General features: G+C 43.1%; 1 protein-coding gene across 2 annotated transcripts in view; it reads right to left on the reverse strand.

The window, feature by feature from the left end:
* Nucleotides 1–16,241, reverse strand: part of NEK10 (NIMA related kinase 10) — a 292,923-nt gene that overhangs the window by 240,799 nt on the left and 35,883 nt on the right. For both annotated transcript variants that reach the window (XM_043886665.1, XM_043886664.1), the window contains 2 exons: nucleotides 5,670–5,800; nucleotides 3,952–4,050 (listed from right to left, as the gene is read on the reverse strand). In XM_043886665.1, coding sequence (XP_043742600.1) covers nucleotides 3,952–4,050; nucleotides 5,670–5,800 — 230 coding nt within the window. The remainder of the gene's footprint in view (nucleotides 1–3,951; nucleotides 4,051–5,669; nucleotides 5,801–16,241) is intronic.

A 16,241-nucleotide genomic window follows, 5' to 3' on the forward strand; every position in this document is an offset into this window, starting at 1 on the left:
TAGTCATACCTAAAAAAGAACCCACTTTATTTATTTATTCTTTTTTTTTTTTTGACTGTGACATGTGGATTGTGAGATCTCAGTTCAGTTCCCTGACCATGGCTTGAACCTGGGCCACCATAGTGAAAGCCAGGGATCCTAACCACTAGGCAACAAGGGAATTCCCAAGAACCTACTTTAAAATAACCCCCAATTTTCATATTACAGAGAAGGGGACATGGTATAATTAAAACATTATTGAGTTGACTAAAAAAGTTCATCCAGGTTTTTCTGTAAGATGTTATCAAAAACTTGAAAGAACTTTTTGACCAACCTAATAGTTTAATAAATAAATCATGAAACTTAGATATATTTTCTTTTACATTTAACAAAATTTAATGTATAATGCTACTCTGACCTGATAACTAGAACAAAGCAAGAATGGGTTCAGCTGACACTTTGGCATATATTTTCTAACAAAGTCATATAACATGATCAAATTTCCTTGGATTTACTTTTTATTTCTGCAGCATAAAACAGGTTCATTTCTGCAAATATATTAGAAAGATCCATCCATGTTTCCTAATGGCTTCTCCTAATCTTTGCTATTCAAAACATGCTTTTCTGAATTTCACCCTGTCACCTTCCTTGTTAATACTTCTCTACAATCGTCAAGTGGTCTGATTCTGCCAGGGCCTCATTGATCAGGTCCTACCAGTTCAGCACCATCACTTGCAATAACTGCATGAAATTCTACATCTGCATCCAGTTTCACAAGTTAGGTTATATCTTATTTGTATTATGTTATAGAATCTTTACATCATCTGGCAATCAGCAGGGAATGGACCAACAGAGGTGCCTCAGAGGAGCAGTTACACAGAAAAGATCCGGGAGTAGAGGTTGACTTTATAAGAGGTCAGTTAACTTTTAATCCATCCACGGATTAACAGTTAATCCATCTTCTGCCCAACCCTACTTAGAATAGAACTGGATGTAACAATCTGTCAGCAGTGAGAGGATGACATGAACCTTCTCCTCCCATGAAAGCAAAGACATCTATAATCATCTCTTTCTGGTTTAAATGTGCCAGTGTTGTAACAGTTTCTACTTCCCTACACAATCTCATAATTCTGTGCTTTCTTGCACAGACACATAAGATGAAAAAGAGGTGGATGCATTTTCAAACAGCAGACTCTACTGAGGACAAATGATCTCAGGGCAGAAGGAAAAGTGGGAAGATGAAAATTCATTTACATCCCCTGCCATACATCAAGATTCATCGCCATGTACAACTCAGGGTGACCTCAGGTTCAGAGACATTTTCACTTGCCCTTTGAGGTCTACTGTGAGGCGTTTGCCTCATCTGACTCTGGAGTAACAACTCCTGTCTCGTTTCAGATGCTGCTTGGCAATTTTATTTCTGAGAACAAAAGGGCAATTACAAGTCAACCTTAGGAAAACAACCCAGGAAACAGAGTATCCAGAAGTGTGGTTTAGGGGTGAATGTTGTTGGGGAAAGTGAAATAGAAGAGGAACAAACAAGAAGAATGTCAACTGGGTATAAGTAGATGAGACTAAATTCCCAGTCAGCCATATTCTCAGGGTAAACTTGAGCAGCATAGCATCTGAAATATGCCAAAGGCCAAAGTCCACACCCCTCCAATTTCATCCATCCTATGTTTGTCTTAATATACTTTACTTTTTGTCACATTTTCTTTGTATTGAGATGTGGGTACTAGCTGACCAGAGTGAGTCCCTAGGAAGAAAGGGACCGTGTGTCCTAGTCATTTTTGTACTTTCACCCTCTCTGCCATGTACATGGTGAGGCTCAATAATTTGTTTCTTGAACCGAATCCAAGCCTTTCAGTCAACATCAAATCTGATGTTTGCAAAGAAAAGGGATAGGAAACCATACCAGTAAAGGCCCTGAGATGTATTTCTACTAGACTCAAGTTAGAGGGAAAAGAAAAAACAGGTAGTTCTGGCCAAACAAACGAGTTTATATGGGGTAAGAAACAATGGAAGACCTTTATACTTAATCCATCTTTTACCCAACCCTGCTTTTAGAATAGAACGGGATGTAACAATCTGTCATCAGTGAGAGGATGACATGAAAGGATGCTCTTGATATTCAACATTCCTAAATTCCTTCTCCTCCCATGAGAGCAAAGTTATCTATAATCATCTCTTCCTGGTTTAAAGATTTCCAGGAACTGGTTGTGTTGCAAGTCAATAACTCCGTCCAATGTAAGATGCCTCAATAATCACTAAGAATTTGAAAATGTCCTCAACAAGAGATCTCTTGACTTCAGAACTGTTAAGATCTCTCTCAGCTGCTGGAGGCCAGCCCTCACCCGCCTATCTTCCCTCATGATTCAGGTACCTGGTGTCTGCAGGGCAGAGAGAGAGTAAGATCTCTACACTCAATACAGGAAAACTTGTGCCTTCCCCAAAGTACCAACCCAATAAATGACCTATTGGAGTCCCTGAGGAGTCTATGATTACCATCTTCAAAACAAATTAAAGAACTTCAATTTTCCAATAATACCATTTCAGGCATAATTACTGTGCTACTAACATTGCTCTCACTCTGTTCAAGCACAAGAACAAACAGTCCAGGACAACCTCAGGTCCTCTTCAGTGGTCATTAATCTTTCAACAATCTTCTGAGGCTACTGACAACAACTGACTGTAACCAAACTACATAAACTTGGTAAAGATTCTAGGTGTCTTGTGTCATCTGAGCCAGTCTACTGATATTCTGCTTAAACCACATACGAAGCCATGACACATGCAATCCCAACCCTAGATTGTTTTAAATTAAACCAATGTTGGCAGTCACTGTCAATACTTAGGCTTCCCTGGTAGCTCAGGCAGTTAAGCGTCTGCCTACAATGCAGGAGACCGGGGCTCGATCCCTGGGTCGGGAAGACACTTAAGTCAATACTTAAGTCTGCAATACTAAATAACCCCTCCAAAAGATCAAATCCTCAGACTACCACTTACACTCTGTTTAGGGATGCTGTTCTACTTATAGTCACCTACTGCACTGGACCAAGTCAGAGTCTTATTTCAGTCAGCCATTAAATTTTCAAGAAGAATGGTATTCTTCCTACTTTCCAGAATAAGAGCAATCTTTCCCATCTCACTGGGACAGAATTCAGATATCTCAATCAAGTTCCAGACTGATGGGGAAGATTCAAGGTTCTCCCTGGGCTTTCCCCCTAGTGCTTGTGGTGAGAGAGTCTGGGCCTCGCAGGAAAAGTAGAAGGCCGGTCCAACCATGAAGGATGCTGGGAGCCTTCTTCCAGTCTGACAGCAGCGCAGCTCCCACTGCAAGTGGCCCAGGACCGAGAGAAAGGTCAATCCTGACTGCAATCTGGCACCAGGCAATGTCTCACTGAAAACCCCTGGCATTTTCAGGAGAGAATCTGGAGGGCCAGCCAGTTAGCCCTTCCCTGCAGCCCACAGTGCACCAGTGTTAAGACAAAGGAGAGCCAAAGAAAGAACACTTGACTTGGTCCTGAAAAGAAATACCGTCCCCAGGCTGGAACTGGTTATCTCACCCCCATCCTTTCCCTGAGGTCCAGGCTGCAGCAGCCCAGTTAATCAGTGCTTAGACTGACTGCAAATCCAGACTTTGAGGATGCTGGCCATGGTGTTACCCGATGTCTCTGTGATAAACACCTCCTGAATATCCAAACTCAAGTCAAGGAAAACAGTGTGACTTGGGTATGTTCCCATTCTGCCTTGTCTATCATAAAATTCAGCTAAATTCAGGCCTAACCAGAGTAATTTTAATGAGATCATCTGTGATGATGATTCATTCACCTCCTTCAAAATGGTCTTTGCTCTGTTTTATCCTTTGAGCATGTTACGTTCATAAATCACTTCAAACCAGATGCTAGAAACAGGATACATAATATATGCCATTCTTGGGTAAATGTCATTTTCTTTCTGGGACAGTCTTACCTGCATATGAGTCTATTTTTCACCAAGGCTGTAAATATCTCCTGAAATAGTTTATGCTGGGGATGTTTGCTGAAATTTCTCTCATTCTTGTAGTTTATACTAGGATGAAACAAATAGAAAAGCATTTTGTAATAAAAATTATTTAGACCGCCTCAAAATTACCAGTGCAAAGAAAGACACCTATATGCATGCAAATGTTGAAGGATTCTTGAAATTCAGTGTATTGCCAAAGCAAGTATCAACGGTTGAAATAGGAGGTGGAAATTAAATTATAGAGTTAATAATAAAGATTAGAGTCAAGCATATATATTTCATTTTATTACATTATATTATTCCCTATTAACACTTAATAGTTAAAATTTGTGAGAGGGAAGAAAAGGCCACGTGGAGAGCAAGAGTGCTAGAGTATGTGACCTAGACAGCCGTGCAAAAGGGAGACAAGGCCCCCTCCCTTCACCTCACTACCTGCCACGGCTGTGGCCACTATAGCTGTTACCACCACTGGACACCATGCATATCCCCTTGTGGCCAACAGCCCTTCAACTGTGAGAGCTTCTGTGGTTGTGGATTGTGTGTGGGGGTGGGGGGTGGGTAATACAACAAAGCTGTGAGATATTCTAACTTCAGTTCTCTCTCTCCTGATATTACAGCCAAAAGAGAGGTTAAAAATATCCCAAAGCCATACCCTTTAAAAGGATCACATTGCTATGGAATATATAATATGATATTTCATGCACATTCAAATAGACCAGTTTTTAGAACTAGGCTAGATCCACTGGAAGTCCGTAAATACACTGCCTCAGAGGCAGGTTTTGCAGCCTTATTATTGCCATTTGTACCGCTCCACCCTCGTGCTATGTCAGAGGTCATGGGACTGACTGTGCCCCCCTAATCTAGTTCATAGTACAAGAGGGCTGTCATAGTTCTTAGTACACACACATGAGCAGACTGAACATGTAACAATTTTTTAAAGACTTCTGCATTCCTCACTAAACATGTGTTTTAAAAATATTAACTCATGTAACATCATGTGATGTTTGTGGACTGTTAAATTCATTGTCAGAAAATAACAGGGAAACAAGACTTAGGCCAAAACAATAGATGATCATTCTAGAATATTTACATTGGTATTTCATGTCATTCATTATTTACATGGTACTTAGTGTCAAATGACCTTACCATGGGGAGAGCTGGAGAGAACCAGCTCCCTGAACAGGGGTGGCCCACGACAGCACACAGCTTCTAAGAGGTCTCCATGGCAACAGGAGAGCGAACCACGGGCTGGCACTTCCAACGTGACAGGTGAGGGCAATGTTTCAACAGAAAGCCTGAGCACTTTGACAACCACGTCCTCAGCCATCATGGTTGCTCACAGCGGGGGCTTTCATGCCTCCTCATAGCAGGTGAGATATGCACCCACCAAAAGCTAAAGACAAAGCTCACTATCAGCCTCGCCAGGTCAACCTGATGGAGCAAACGCCAGATGTATGTCAGCCGGCGTCCCGAAGCTCCCAGGTCACTTCCGCCTTCAGCCAGGCAGTCTGCTGCTCACACAGCACTTCCGGGAGTGGGCTAAGTGCTACCTTCAATTATTAAATTCAGAATCCCTGTGGTACATTTTAAAATGGACTTTCCATTTTAGCTCCTGTGACAAATAAATCTTGGGGCTAATGAGCAGCCCAGGCTGCTAAAGGCAAGGAGCATGCTGGATTTCTTACCTAAAATTTTCAAGTTCAACAGCTTCTGTGGACTCACGCCACCGACCTCCAGCTCTCTGCCCACCTGCCCTGACGGCAGGCTCAGACTTCATCACGCTGTTCTGGGCACTATCGAAGTGAATGGCTGGAAGCTATGGAAACAGAAGCACAGAGGACTTGAGGAGGACAATTCAGCACAGGATAAAGACAGCCATACAGAAACAGAGGGGTGGGTGAAGGAAACGGGTGTGCCCCAAGCCAACAATTAACATGAGAACTGTGTCAAATGTCTGGATTTCCCAAGATTTAGACACCCCAGACACTCTGCTCATCTACTCTCTCCACCTCACGCTGCTGTTTCTTCATAACTTGTGACACCACCTGTCATATCTTACAGTTTTTACATGTTTTCAGTCTCCCTTGATTACACTGTCAGCTCAACGCAGCAGGAGCTTGCCCATGCTGTTCAGTGGCGTAACCCCAGCAGCTCCCACGGTGCTGTGGATCCAGACCTGGGGAGGCCTGGGTACTGGGGGCTTTTGCAGCTTCTTGGGTGATTCCAGTGTGTAGTCAGAGCAGAGGGTTGGCAGATCCAGCTAGAAACTCTGGTCTAGATGACTGAGAAGGAGTCATCTTCACTCATCCTTCATATTTACCAATCATGCACACTGAACGCCGACTCTTAGAGCTATGAAGGTAAAGAGATCCTATCCCTTTTAATCAGTCTGAACATTCTGATTCCTCAATCATGTTTATAAAAGTCATGAAAATATACTACAATTAACCATAAGGAAAGGAAAAATTTGCTTACATTAACTAAAACAATTTGAGTATGCCCCTATTTATAATTTTAACAGAATTATTTATATAGTAAATTGTGATATTATCAGTATTCAAGCTGTCTCTCTTACCTGTAATTGGGATAACCCTGAGGACTGCTTCTTGTACCACAATAAAATTGAACAAGGTGCAAACAAATACTCTTTTCCAAAGTACAAATAAGGAATGTTCTGTAATTAGCTAAGTTACTACAGATGAGGTAAGAAAAGCATAATATAACAAAATAAACTTTAATTTTCCAAATCATTCTGTTCCATACAATCATCAAATAATGCTACAATATGCTGTGCTTATCACCTTATTTCAAAAAAGCATTTGATAGAAACCTGCATAAAGATGCCATTTCTTCATCTAATGAGAACGTGCCAGACTGCCCACAAGGAAGTCAGCTAACAGAAATACATTCTAATAGGGACATCGTTTAATGGCTAGCAAAATCCCCCAAACCCTTCTTCATCATATACCAGTCATAGCTGAATTCTCAAAAGATTAATAATAAATCTTATATCCTGTAAAACCACATGTCTAACTCAGTTCAGTTAGCCAACCAATCCACAACCACCACAGGACAACAGGCCACAGCCCCTTGAGGCACAATGCTTAGTGGTTAAGAGAATGAACTCTAGACCAGATCCCCTTGCTTGAAAACTACTCTTAGATAGCTGTGTGATCTTAAAAGTTACTGAGTCTCACTGTACATTGGTTTCCACATCATCACAATGGAGATAATAATTGTATGCAGCTCAGAGTTATCATGAAAACTAAATGACTTGGGATTTATAAAGCATTTGCTATTTGCCAGGCATAGTTCTCAGTGCTTTATACTCTTTTAATCCTCAAAATTGTTTCCATTGCCAGATGCATTTGCTAAATAAATGAGATTTGTCCTTCCAAATTAGATGATGAGATGTGATAACCCAAATGATGCCAGGCATGAGGTCACAACAATGAGCAGACTGTCCTGTGTTACTCAGAACATGGAATGATGCAGCAGACAAGAAGCAGGCTTTCCAGATCCAAGAGCTCTCAAAACCCCTTGCCATCAGCCCAACCGCCAGAACACCAGCGCAAGAGCCAGCGCTGAGAGAACAGCCCAGTGTACTTCAGAGAGAGGGCGGGTGGGAAGCAGAGGCAGCTTGTAGCCATTCCCTTTGGCAGCAGAGCAGGTAGCTGATGCTGGGAATCCACCCATGGACATGCAGTGGATGAGACAGCCTTGACATCTGTAGCTGCAAAGACCAGGAACTTAAGAGAATTTTGAAGCAAACAGCCTAATATATATTCAAATAAAAGTGTAAGTCTGAAACCCAGTTCAAAGCATAGGGCCTTTTCTCTTGGGTTCCCAATTCCTTAGGCTCTCTGAGAATCCTCTATCTACCACATAAGTAGGTCCACAACCTGGAACAGCCACAGTCAGGGAATCCAGAGTGGCAGGGCCAGGTAAACTGCCCCTTACAGACTTCTGTCATATTAAGCCATTAGTTCTGTTAAGATGCACTACATCTGACAGGTTACTTTGGGCAACCCAAAATCTGAATTTTCAGCATGATAAATTTAGCATAACACAAATTCATAGAGATAATTTCAAAGTGTGTCCCTTCCTGCAATGAAGGACTTTTGACTCTCAGATTTTAAAACTTCTTCAAAAGGCATAAGATTCAGCCACTAATCATCATCGTCACCATCATCATCGTCACAACTGTCACCACCACCACCATCCCCACCATCATCATCATCCCCACCGCCTTCATCAGCATGATCACCACCATCATGAGCATCATCACCATCATCATCACCACCACGATCACCACTGTCACCATCATTATCATCAGTATGATCATCATTACCATCACCACAGGTAACATTTATGTGGTAATTACCACATGCCAGGCACTATTCTGAGTGTTTTGCAGCTTTAAATCCAGAGTCTCTTGATGAAAGTGAAAGAGGAGAGTAAAAAAGTTGGCTTAAAGCTCAACATTCAGAAAACTAAGATCATGGCATCCGGTCCCATCACTTCATGGTAGATAGATGGGGAAACAGTGGAAACAGTGCCTGACTTTATACTTCTGGGCTCCAAAATCACTGCAGATGGTGACAGTGGCCATGAAATTAAAAGACGCTTACTCCTTGGAAGGAAAGTTATGACCAACATAGATAGCATATTAAAAAGCAGAGACATTACTTTGCCAACAAAGGTCCATCTAGTCAAGGCTATGGTTTCTCCAGTGGTCATGTATGGATGTGAGAGTTGGACTGTGAAGAGAGCTGAGCGCCAAAGAATTGATGCTTTTGAACTGTGCTGTTGGAGAAGACTCTTGAGAGTCCCTTGGACTACAAGGAGATCCAACCAGTCCATCCTAGAGGAGATCAGTCCTGGGTGTTCATTGGAAGGACTGATGTTGAAACTGAAACTGCAATACTTTGGCCACATGATGTGAAGAACTGACTCATTGGAAAAGACCCTGATGCTGGGAAAGATTGAAGGCAGGAGGAGAAGGGGACGACAGAGGATGAAATGGTTGGATGGCATCACCGACTCAATGGACATGGGTTTGGGTGGACTCCGGGAGTTGGTGATTGACAGGGCAGCCTGGTATGCTGCAGTTCATGGGGTTGCAAAGAGTTGGACACAACTGAGCGACTGAACTGAACTGAACTGAATCCTCATAATGACCCTATGAGGTAAATACCATTTTATGATGAGAAGACTGGGTCGCAGAGAGCTGACAGACTTAGGGCCCAGAGCTCACAAGAAGCAGAGCTGAGATTCAGATCCAGGCAATCTCCCTCTCTCTCCAACACTCTCAGTCCTCCAGCATCTACTGATGTATTGTCAATAATGAGAAACATTGTTTTGAGTCAGTCATTTGCTTTTCAGAGTCCTACTCTTGCCCAAGATTTCCTTTATGTTGAGATGGAAATCTGTCCCCCTGTGTTCTTCCCCTGTCTTTCAGCCCAGCATCATCTCCTTTTACAATATTTGATTTGATTTGACAATAAGTCCACATAAAATAGGGTTTCCTAGGTGGCACAGTCACCTGGAAAAGGAAATGACAACCCATTCCAGTCTTCTTGCCTGAGAAATCCCATGGACAGAGGAACTTGGTACAGTCCACGAGGTCACAAGAGTCAGACACGACTGAGCAAGTAAACCTACCTACCTAGGTGGCACAGTGATAAAGAATCTGCCTGCCAATGCAGGAGACACAAGAGATGCGGGTTTGATCCCTGGGTTGGGAAGATCCCCTAGAGTGGGAAATGGTATTCACTCCAGTATTCTTGCCTGGAAAATTCCATGGACAGAGGAGTCTGGCAGGCTACAGTCCGTGGGGTTGCAAAGAGTCAGACACGATTGAGTGACTGAGCACACACACACACACCACATAAAATAAACAAACCAAAAATATAGGGTGAACAAAAACAACGCCCCAAGTTGTAGGTGCATTAAACAGGTCACTTGCCCCAGAAAGCAGAGCAGCAAGCGACCGCTCCCACCCAGGCGCAGGCTGCAGCTTCACTGCTGACCCCTCTTCAGGCTCAGCACACACAGCCTCCCAGAGAGCACCTGCGCCAGCCTCCCTGGTGGAGTCAGTCACTGCCTCCCTTGGGGCATTACTGGCCACCTCTCTTACAGCACTCATCACAGCCTCATATGATGTCTAGACAGAACTTAACCTTTGCCCCTGAGTGGGCCACCCTGAGGACAGCATTATTTCCATCTGTCTTTGTGTTCTAAGCACCTCCTGCAGGTCATGACACACAGCTGATATTTTCATGGGAAGCTGCGGAGTGAACACTCACTTCATCCAGTCTCTTTGCTCAACTTGTTCATCTCCAGACAAGCCCATTCACTTAGCACTTGTGTTGCAGATACATCACTTGCAGACCCAGCAGGTGCAATGTGAGCAGGATGGTCCTGGCCTCTCCCTCCTCAAAAAGTTTCTAGTCCAGTGGGCGGAGGGGAGTGGGGGGCGGGCAGGGGCACCAAAACATGCAGCAAAATGAGTGAACAAAGGTTTGTTGTGGTAGAAAGTAAAGGAGAGATAGGGTGGGTCATGGAACAGGATCCCAGGCAGATTATCACACAGGCTGGAGGCCAGAGGAAAAGCACAGTGACCCTGAAAGTGGCAGAAGCCCGTGTAGCGTGAACAGCACGAGTAGGAGAAGAGACCCAAGAGCAAAGCAAAGGCCCTTCCTAAAAAGGTGATCGTGTCATTTCCGCTTGGGGATTTCAACCTTCTCTGCTGTTGTGACAGACACATAATGTGTAGATGGGCCTTCAGACACTGCACAGCTTCTTAAAGTTTTATTTATTTCTACTCCCAATAGAAACGTCTGGTCACCAGTTTGCTTAAGTGCATGTTATTTTCTTCCCCTCGGATAGCTGTTTATTTTACTCACTTCACCCAGACTGCCTTTCCTGTCAATTCTACCACAGAACGGCCCGCCCATTTCCCGAGAACCATCCCCTGCCCTTTGATCCTCTTCCTCCCCAGGAGTCCCTCAGCTACCACATGCACCATTCCCCCAGGATGAGTGTCTCAACCAGCCAGGGCCACGACTGCTTTCCTAGGCCTGTGGTCTCAGAGCACAGCAACAGTGCCTTAGACTTCCTCTTTCCACAGCATCTATCAAGACTTCTTTCATTTCAAGGCAATTGGAAACATGGGTTTGACCCCTGGGTTGGGAAGATCCCCTGGAGTAGGAAATGGCAACCCACTCAGGTATTCTTGCCTGGGAAACTCCAAGAACAGAGGAGCCTGGTGGACTACAGTCCATGGGGTAGCAAAGAGTTGGACATGACTTAGTGACTAAAACAACAACAAATGGGCCTAAAATGATTCATATTTTCTTTCTTTCTTTCATCTTTTTCCCCCCTATTTGAAGCCAATTTCTCAGCTCCTTATAGCTTTAATGTAAAAAAAAAAAAAATACTGAATTCCAGTTCTAGTCAAATTACTTTGAGATTTATGCATATCTCTGGTGAAACTTCCAGCCAACTTTGTGATTTTACTTTGCTTCAACAAACAGAGGGCAATTCTCTTTTTGAAGTATTTGGTTTTACTGGACTATGATTATTCTTACCCTGCTTACAGCCAAGGGGCCTCTCAGCCTCAGTGTGTCTCTGTCTCCACTTGTGTCAGAACAGAACTGTCCTCAGAACAGCAGACTGTAAGGCGATGAACCAAGAAACGCAGAGACACACAGAGCAAACAGAACGAAAGCAGCAAGTGGAACAGGGGAACAGACGCAACAGTGAGTGAGGGTTTGGCTTACTAGAGATCCGGATGAAGGACATCCAGTTCCTGCAGTTCTCTGCCCAAACCACAAAGTACATGTCCCTCGGCAACGGCTTAATTGGCCATCGTGACTCATTTGCAGATGACAGGCCGGGACTTGTTAGAACAGAAATTCAGGTGAGTGGGCATTAATCCCCAAACTTCCTCTTTCAAACTGACTGCTAAAAATCTCAGCACCTAATGTGTGGCCAACTTGTGTATTTTCACAGGCATTTTGTCCGGACTCTGACCGCACCTTGCCCCCAAACGTTGTTTATCTTTTATGATAATCTGAGTACTTTGCCTATCTTCATAAGCCACCTTACATTCTTTCTGGAACAATCAAGGTATAAACAAATTATTGATTTACCTTCTCCAATATCTTTCTGCTGTTATACATGGCTCCTCATTATTTTATAGAAAGGAGAATAGGCTGTTCAGGTGTACTATTTCAAAATTAGAAATGCATGAAATTTTTATAAACAGAATTAAGAATGAATTTTGTGACTCTCAAGACATTTACATAAATGAGCAGTTGTTTTCATTTTTTCTTAGAATTATCCACTTTCTGAATAATTAAAGCATTACAGACATGCATTTTTGAATGTGTGAAATATTTTGCAAAAACATATGCCGTGTGAACTTTTGAGACAACAGATTGCAAATTCTAAAATTGGTTAAAGGAGGAAAACTCTTAAGTTCACTTTAATTATGCTGCCAGGCGTTAACAAGTGAGTGAGAAGGGGCACAGAGATCCACAGAGCATGGTCTTCACAGCTGCAAAGGCAGAGCCCAAACCCAAGACTGGTGTCTGTTTTACACTGTCCGGGCAGTTAAACGACCCATGAGGTCATCTAAGTTTTAAGTTTCTGTTCAATTCGGCAAGACCTGATCAAGAACTCACCAAATAGAGGATGTGGTGAACTGGAAGCAAAAGTCAAAGTTGGAAACACATAATCTCTCCCAGTGTTTCCAAAGCACAGAAGAAAATAACGCTACAGTGTTGAAAGAAGGTAGTCTGGACTGGAATGGAAGATAAAGGAGAGCTTTCTAATGGAGGTGCTATCATTAGATCTCGGTCTTAGAAATAGGTAAGATTTTAAAGAAAAGAAATTTAGGAGAATAACAAATGTGAGGAAAAGCAAGAAGTAGAAATATTTGGCATTCTGGTTACATCTTAGGATGTATGGGGAGAAAGAATGAAAACCACCACCAAATATGTGTGCTCAGTCACCGCGTTCCCCTTGCTAAGACAGAGTGAGTGGGCTTGACGCACAGCACCAACTCACAACAAGCAGTGAGCAGCCGGCCAGGAAGACTTTCTCAGCCATGTGGAGATAGGAAAAGAGTCAGTGATGCTAAAATAGACTGGTGAGGATAAAAGTGTTCCTGGGTGGGGGTGGGGTTATAGGCTTAAAAGCAGAGAAGGAAGAGGAGAAAAAAAAAAAATACTTTAAAGCCATATTTCTTCAAATCAGTGTTCATCCAGCCTTTTTTAAAAAATTTAACTTTCCACATCATCTAAAGATTTCTCAGAGGTACACTGCAAAGACTAAGTATCTGGTTAGACCTGTATCTACCATTAGCTGGCTGTATGACCTTGAGAAAGCCATTGAGCTTCTCTGTGCCTCAACTGGAGGAGAGGCGATGGGGTTGACCTGTGGCCCTGGGAGGAGACCCAGAGAGAAGGATAATTTCACAGGTTCAGAGATCCTTCCTGAGGAGTGAGGGGTTTGAACCACATATTGGGCATCTCAGCTCAGGGACCAACACTAGAAAGATGAGTTCCCTTAGCTGATTTGAAAACCAGCAGGACTTAGAGCAGGGTTGTAAGAAACCAAGGCTCTGCCCATGAAGAGCGTTCATGTGCTGCTTACTCGTGGGAACAAGGCAAAGGATTCAGACTGAAACTATCTGGGGCTCTGACTGCTTTCCTACGACCACGCCAGTCACAGTCCAGCCCACACTGAGTGCCCGCTCCGGCTCACCTAGACCCAGAACAGTCCCCCACTAGACTGAGGGCTGCTATACTTGAGTGGGGTGCACACTCAGAGTGGGACAGAGCCAGCTTGGACCTATCACAGCATCCAAACACTGAGGGTGGCCTTCCTGGATCGAACTCAGATCCAGCCCTTAGGGTGTCTGTTCCAGCAACTTGGGCCCCACACTGCCCCTGATAGACTGGCGATAGCCATTCAACACAGGAGAAGCCCAGGTCACACCTGGCTCTGACTCTGAGCCCTGTGTTTCTGGTCCCACCTCCCACCATGGTGAGAGCTGCCAACACCTGGGGGAAGACACGACATCATGCTCATGTCAGATCCAGCCTTCCCACCAAAGCCACTGGGCACATGCAGACTGCACAGGTACACTCCCACACAAGAACATACCTTCAAGATTGAATTAGGTAAGTGACTCACAGAAATTCATAGAGACAGAGAAAGTAAAAATTTGTTCCAAATGAAAGAACAAGAAAAACAATCAGAAAAAAAAAAAAGCAACTAAAGAAAGAGGTAAATAACTTACCAAGTAGATTCCAAAGTTATGACAAAACAAGGTCCACTGGAGGAGAGAATGGCAAATCACTCCAGTATTCTTGCCTCAAGAACCCCATGAACAGCATAAAAAGGTGAAAAGATATGGCACTGGAAGATAAGCCCCCCAGGTTGGTAGGTGTCCAATATGCTACTAGGAAAGAGCCAAGAAATAGCTCCAGAAAGCATGAAGAGGCTGGGCCAAAGTGGAAATGATACCCAGTTGTGGATGCATCGAGTGGATGCATCTTGGGTGCAATCTCAAAAACGACAGAATGATCTAGTTTCATTTCCAAGGCAAACCATTCAATATCACAGTAACCAAGTCTATGCCTCAAGTACTAATGCTGAAGAGGCTGAAGTTGACTGATCCTATGAAGGACAATAAGACCTTCTAGAACTAACATCAAAAAAAGATGTTCTTTTCATCATAGGGGATTGGAATGCAAAAGTACAAAGTCAAGAGATATCTGGAATAACAGGCAAATTTGGCCTTGGAATACAAAATGAAGCACAGCAAAGGCTAATAGCTTTCTCAAGAGAACACACTGCTCATGGCAAACACCCTCTTCCAACAACACAAGAGATGACTCTACACATGGACATTACCAGATGGTCAATACCAAAATCAGACATTATATTCTTTGCAGCCAAGGATGGAGATGTTCTATACAGTCAGCAAAAAACAAGACCTGGCACTGACTGGGGCTCTGATCAGGAGCTCCTTATTGCAAAATTCAGGCTTAAATTGAAGAAAGCAGGGGAAAACATCAGACCATTCAAGTATTACCTAAATCAAATTCCTTATGATTATACAGTGGAAGTGATGAATACATTGAAGGGATTAGATCTGATAGAGAGAGTGCCTGAGGAACTATGGATGGAAGTTTGTAACACTGTACATGAGGCATTGATCAAAACCATCCCCAAGAAAAAGAAATGCAAGACGGCAAGATGGTTATCTGAGGAGGCCTTACAAATAGCTAAGAAAAGAAAAGAAGTGAAAGGCAAAGGAGAAAGGGAAAGATATACCCAACCAAATAAACATCTATTTCTGCTTCACTGACTACACTAGAGCCTTTGACTGTGTGGATCACAACAAACTAGAAAATTCCTAAAAAGATGGGAATACTAGATCATCTTACCTGTCTCCTGAGAAACCCATACGCAGGTCAAGAAGCAACAGTTAGAACCAGACATGGAACAACCGACTGGTTCCAAGTTGGGAAAGGAGTATGTCAAGGCTGTCATTCTGGTTATTTAAATTACATGCTAAGTAAATCATGTGAAATGCCAGGCTGGATGAATCACAGGCTGGAATCAAAATTGCAGGGAGAAATATCAACAACCTCAAATATGCAGATGATACCAATTTAATGGCAGAAAGTGAAGAGGAACTAAACAGCCTCTTGATTATGGTGAAAGAGGAGAGTGAAAAAGCTGACTCAAAATTCAACATTCAAAAAACTAAGATCAAGGCATCCAGTCCCATCACTTCATGGCAAATAGATGGGGCGAAAGTGGAAACAATGAAAGATTTTTGGGGTCTCCAAAATCACTGCAGACAGTGACTGCAGCCATGAAATTAAAAGATGATTGCTCCTAGAAAGAAACACTATGACAAACCTAGACAGCATATTAAAAAGCAGAGACAACACCTTGCTGACGAAGGTCCATATAGTTAAAGCTATGGATTTTCCAGTAGTCATGTACAGATGTGAGAATTGGACCATAAAGATGGTTGAGCACTGAAGGATTGATGCTTTTAAATTGTGGTGCTAGAGAAGACTCTTGAGAGTCACTTGGACTGCCAGGAGATCAAACCTGTCAATCCCAAAGGAAATCAGTCCTGAATATTCATTGGAAGGACTGATGCTGAAGATGAAACTCTAGTACTTTGGCCACCTGATGTAAATAGCTGACTCACTGGAAAAGAC

The sequence above is a fragment of the Cervus elaphus genome, chromosome 24, assembly GCF_910594005.1.
Source record: "Cervus elaphus chromosome 24, mCerEla1.1, whole genome shotgun sequence".
NCBI lineage: Eukaryota > Metazoa > Chordata > Mammalia > Artiodactyla > Cervidae > Cervus > Cervus elaphus.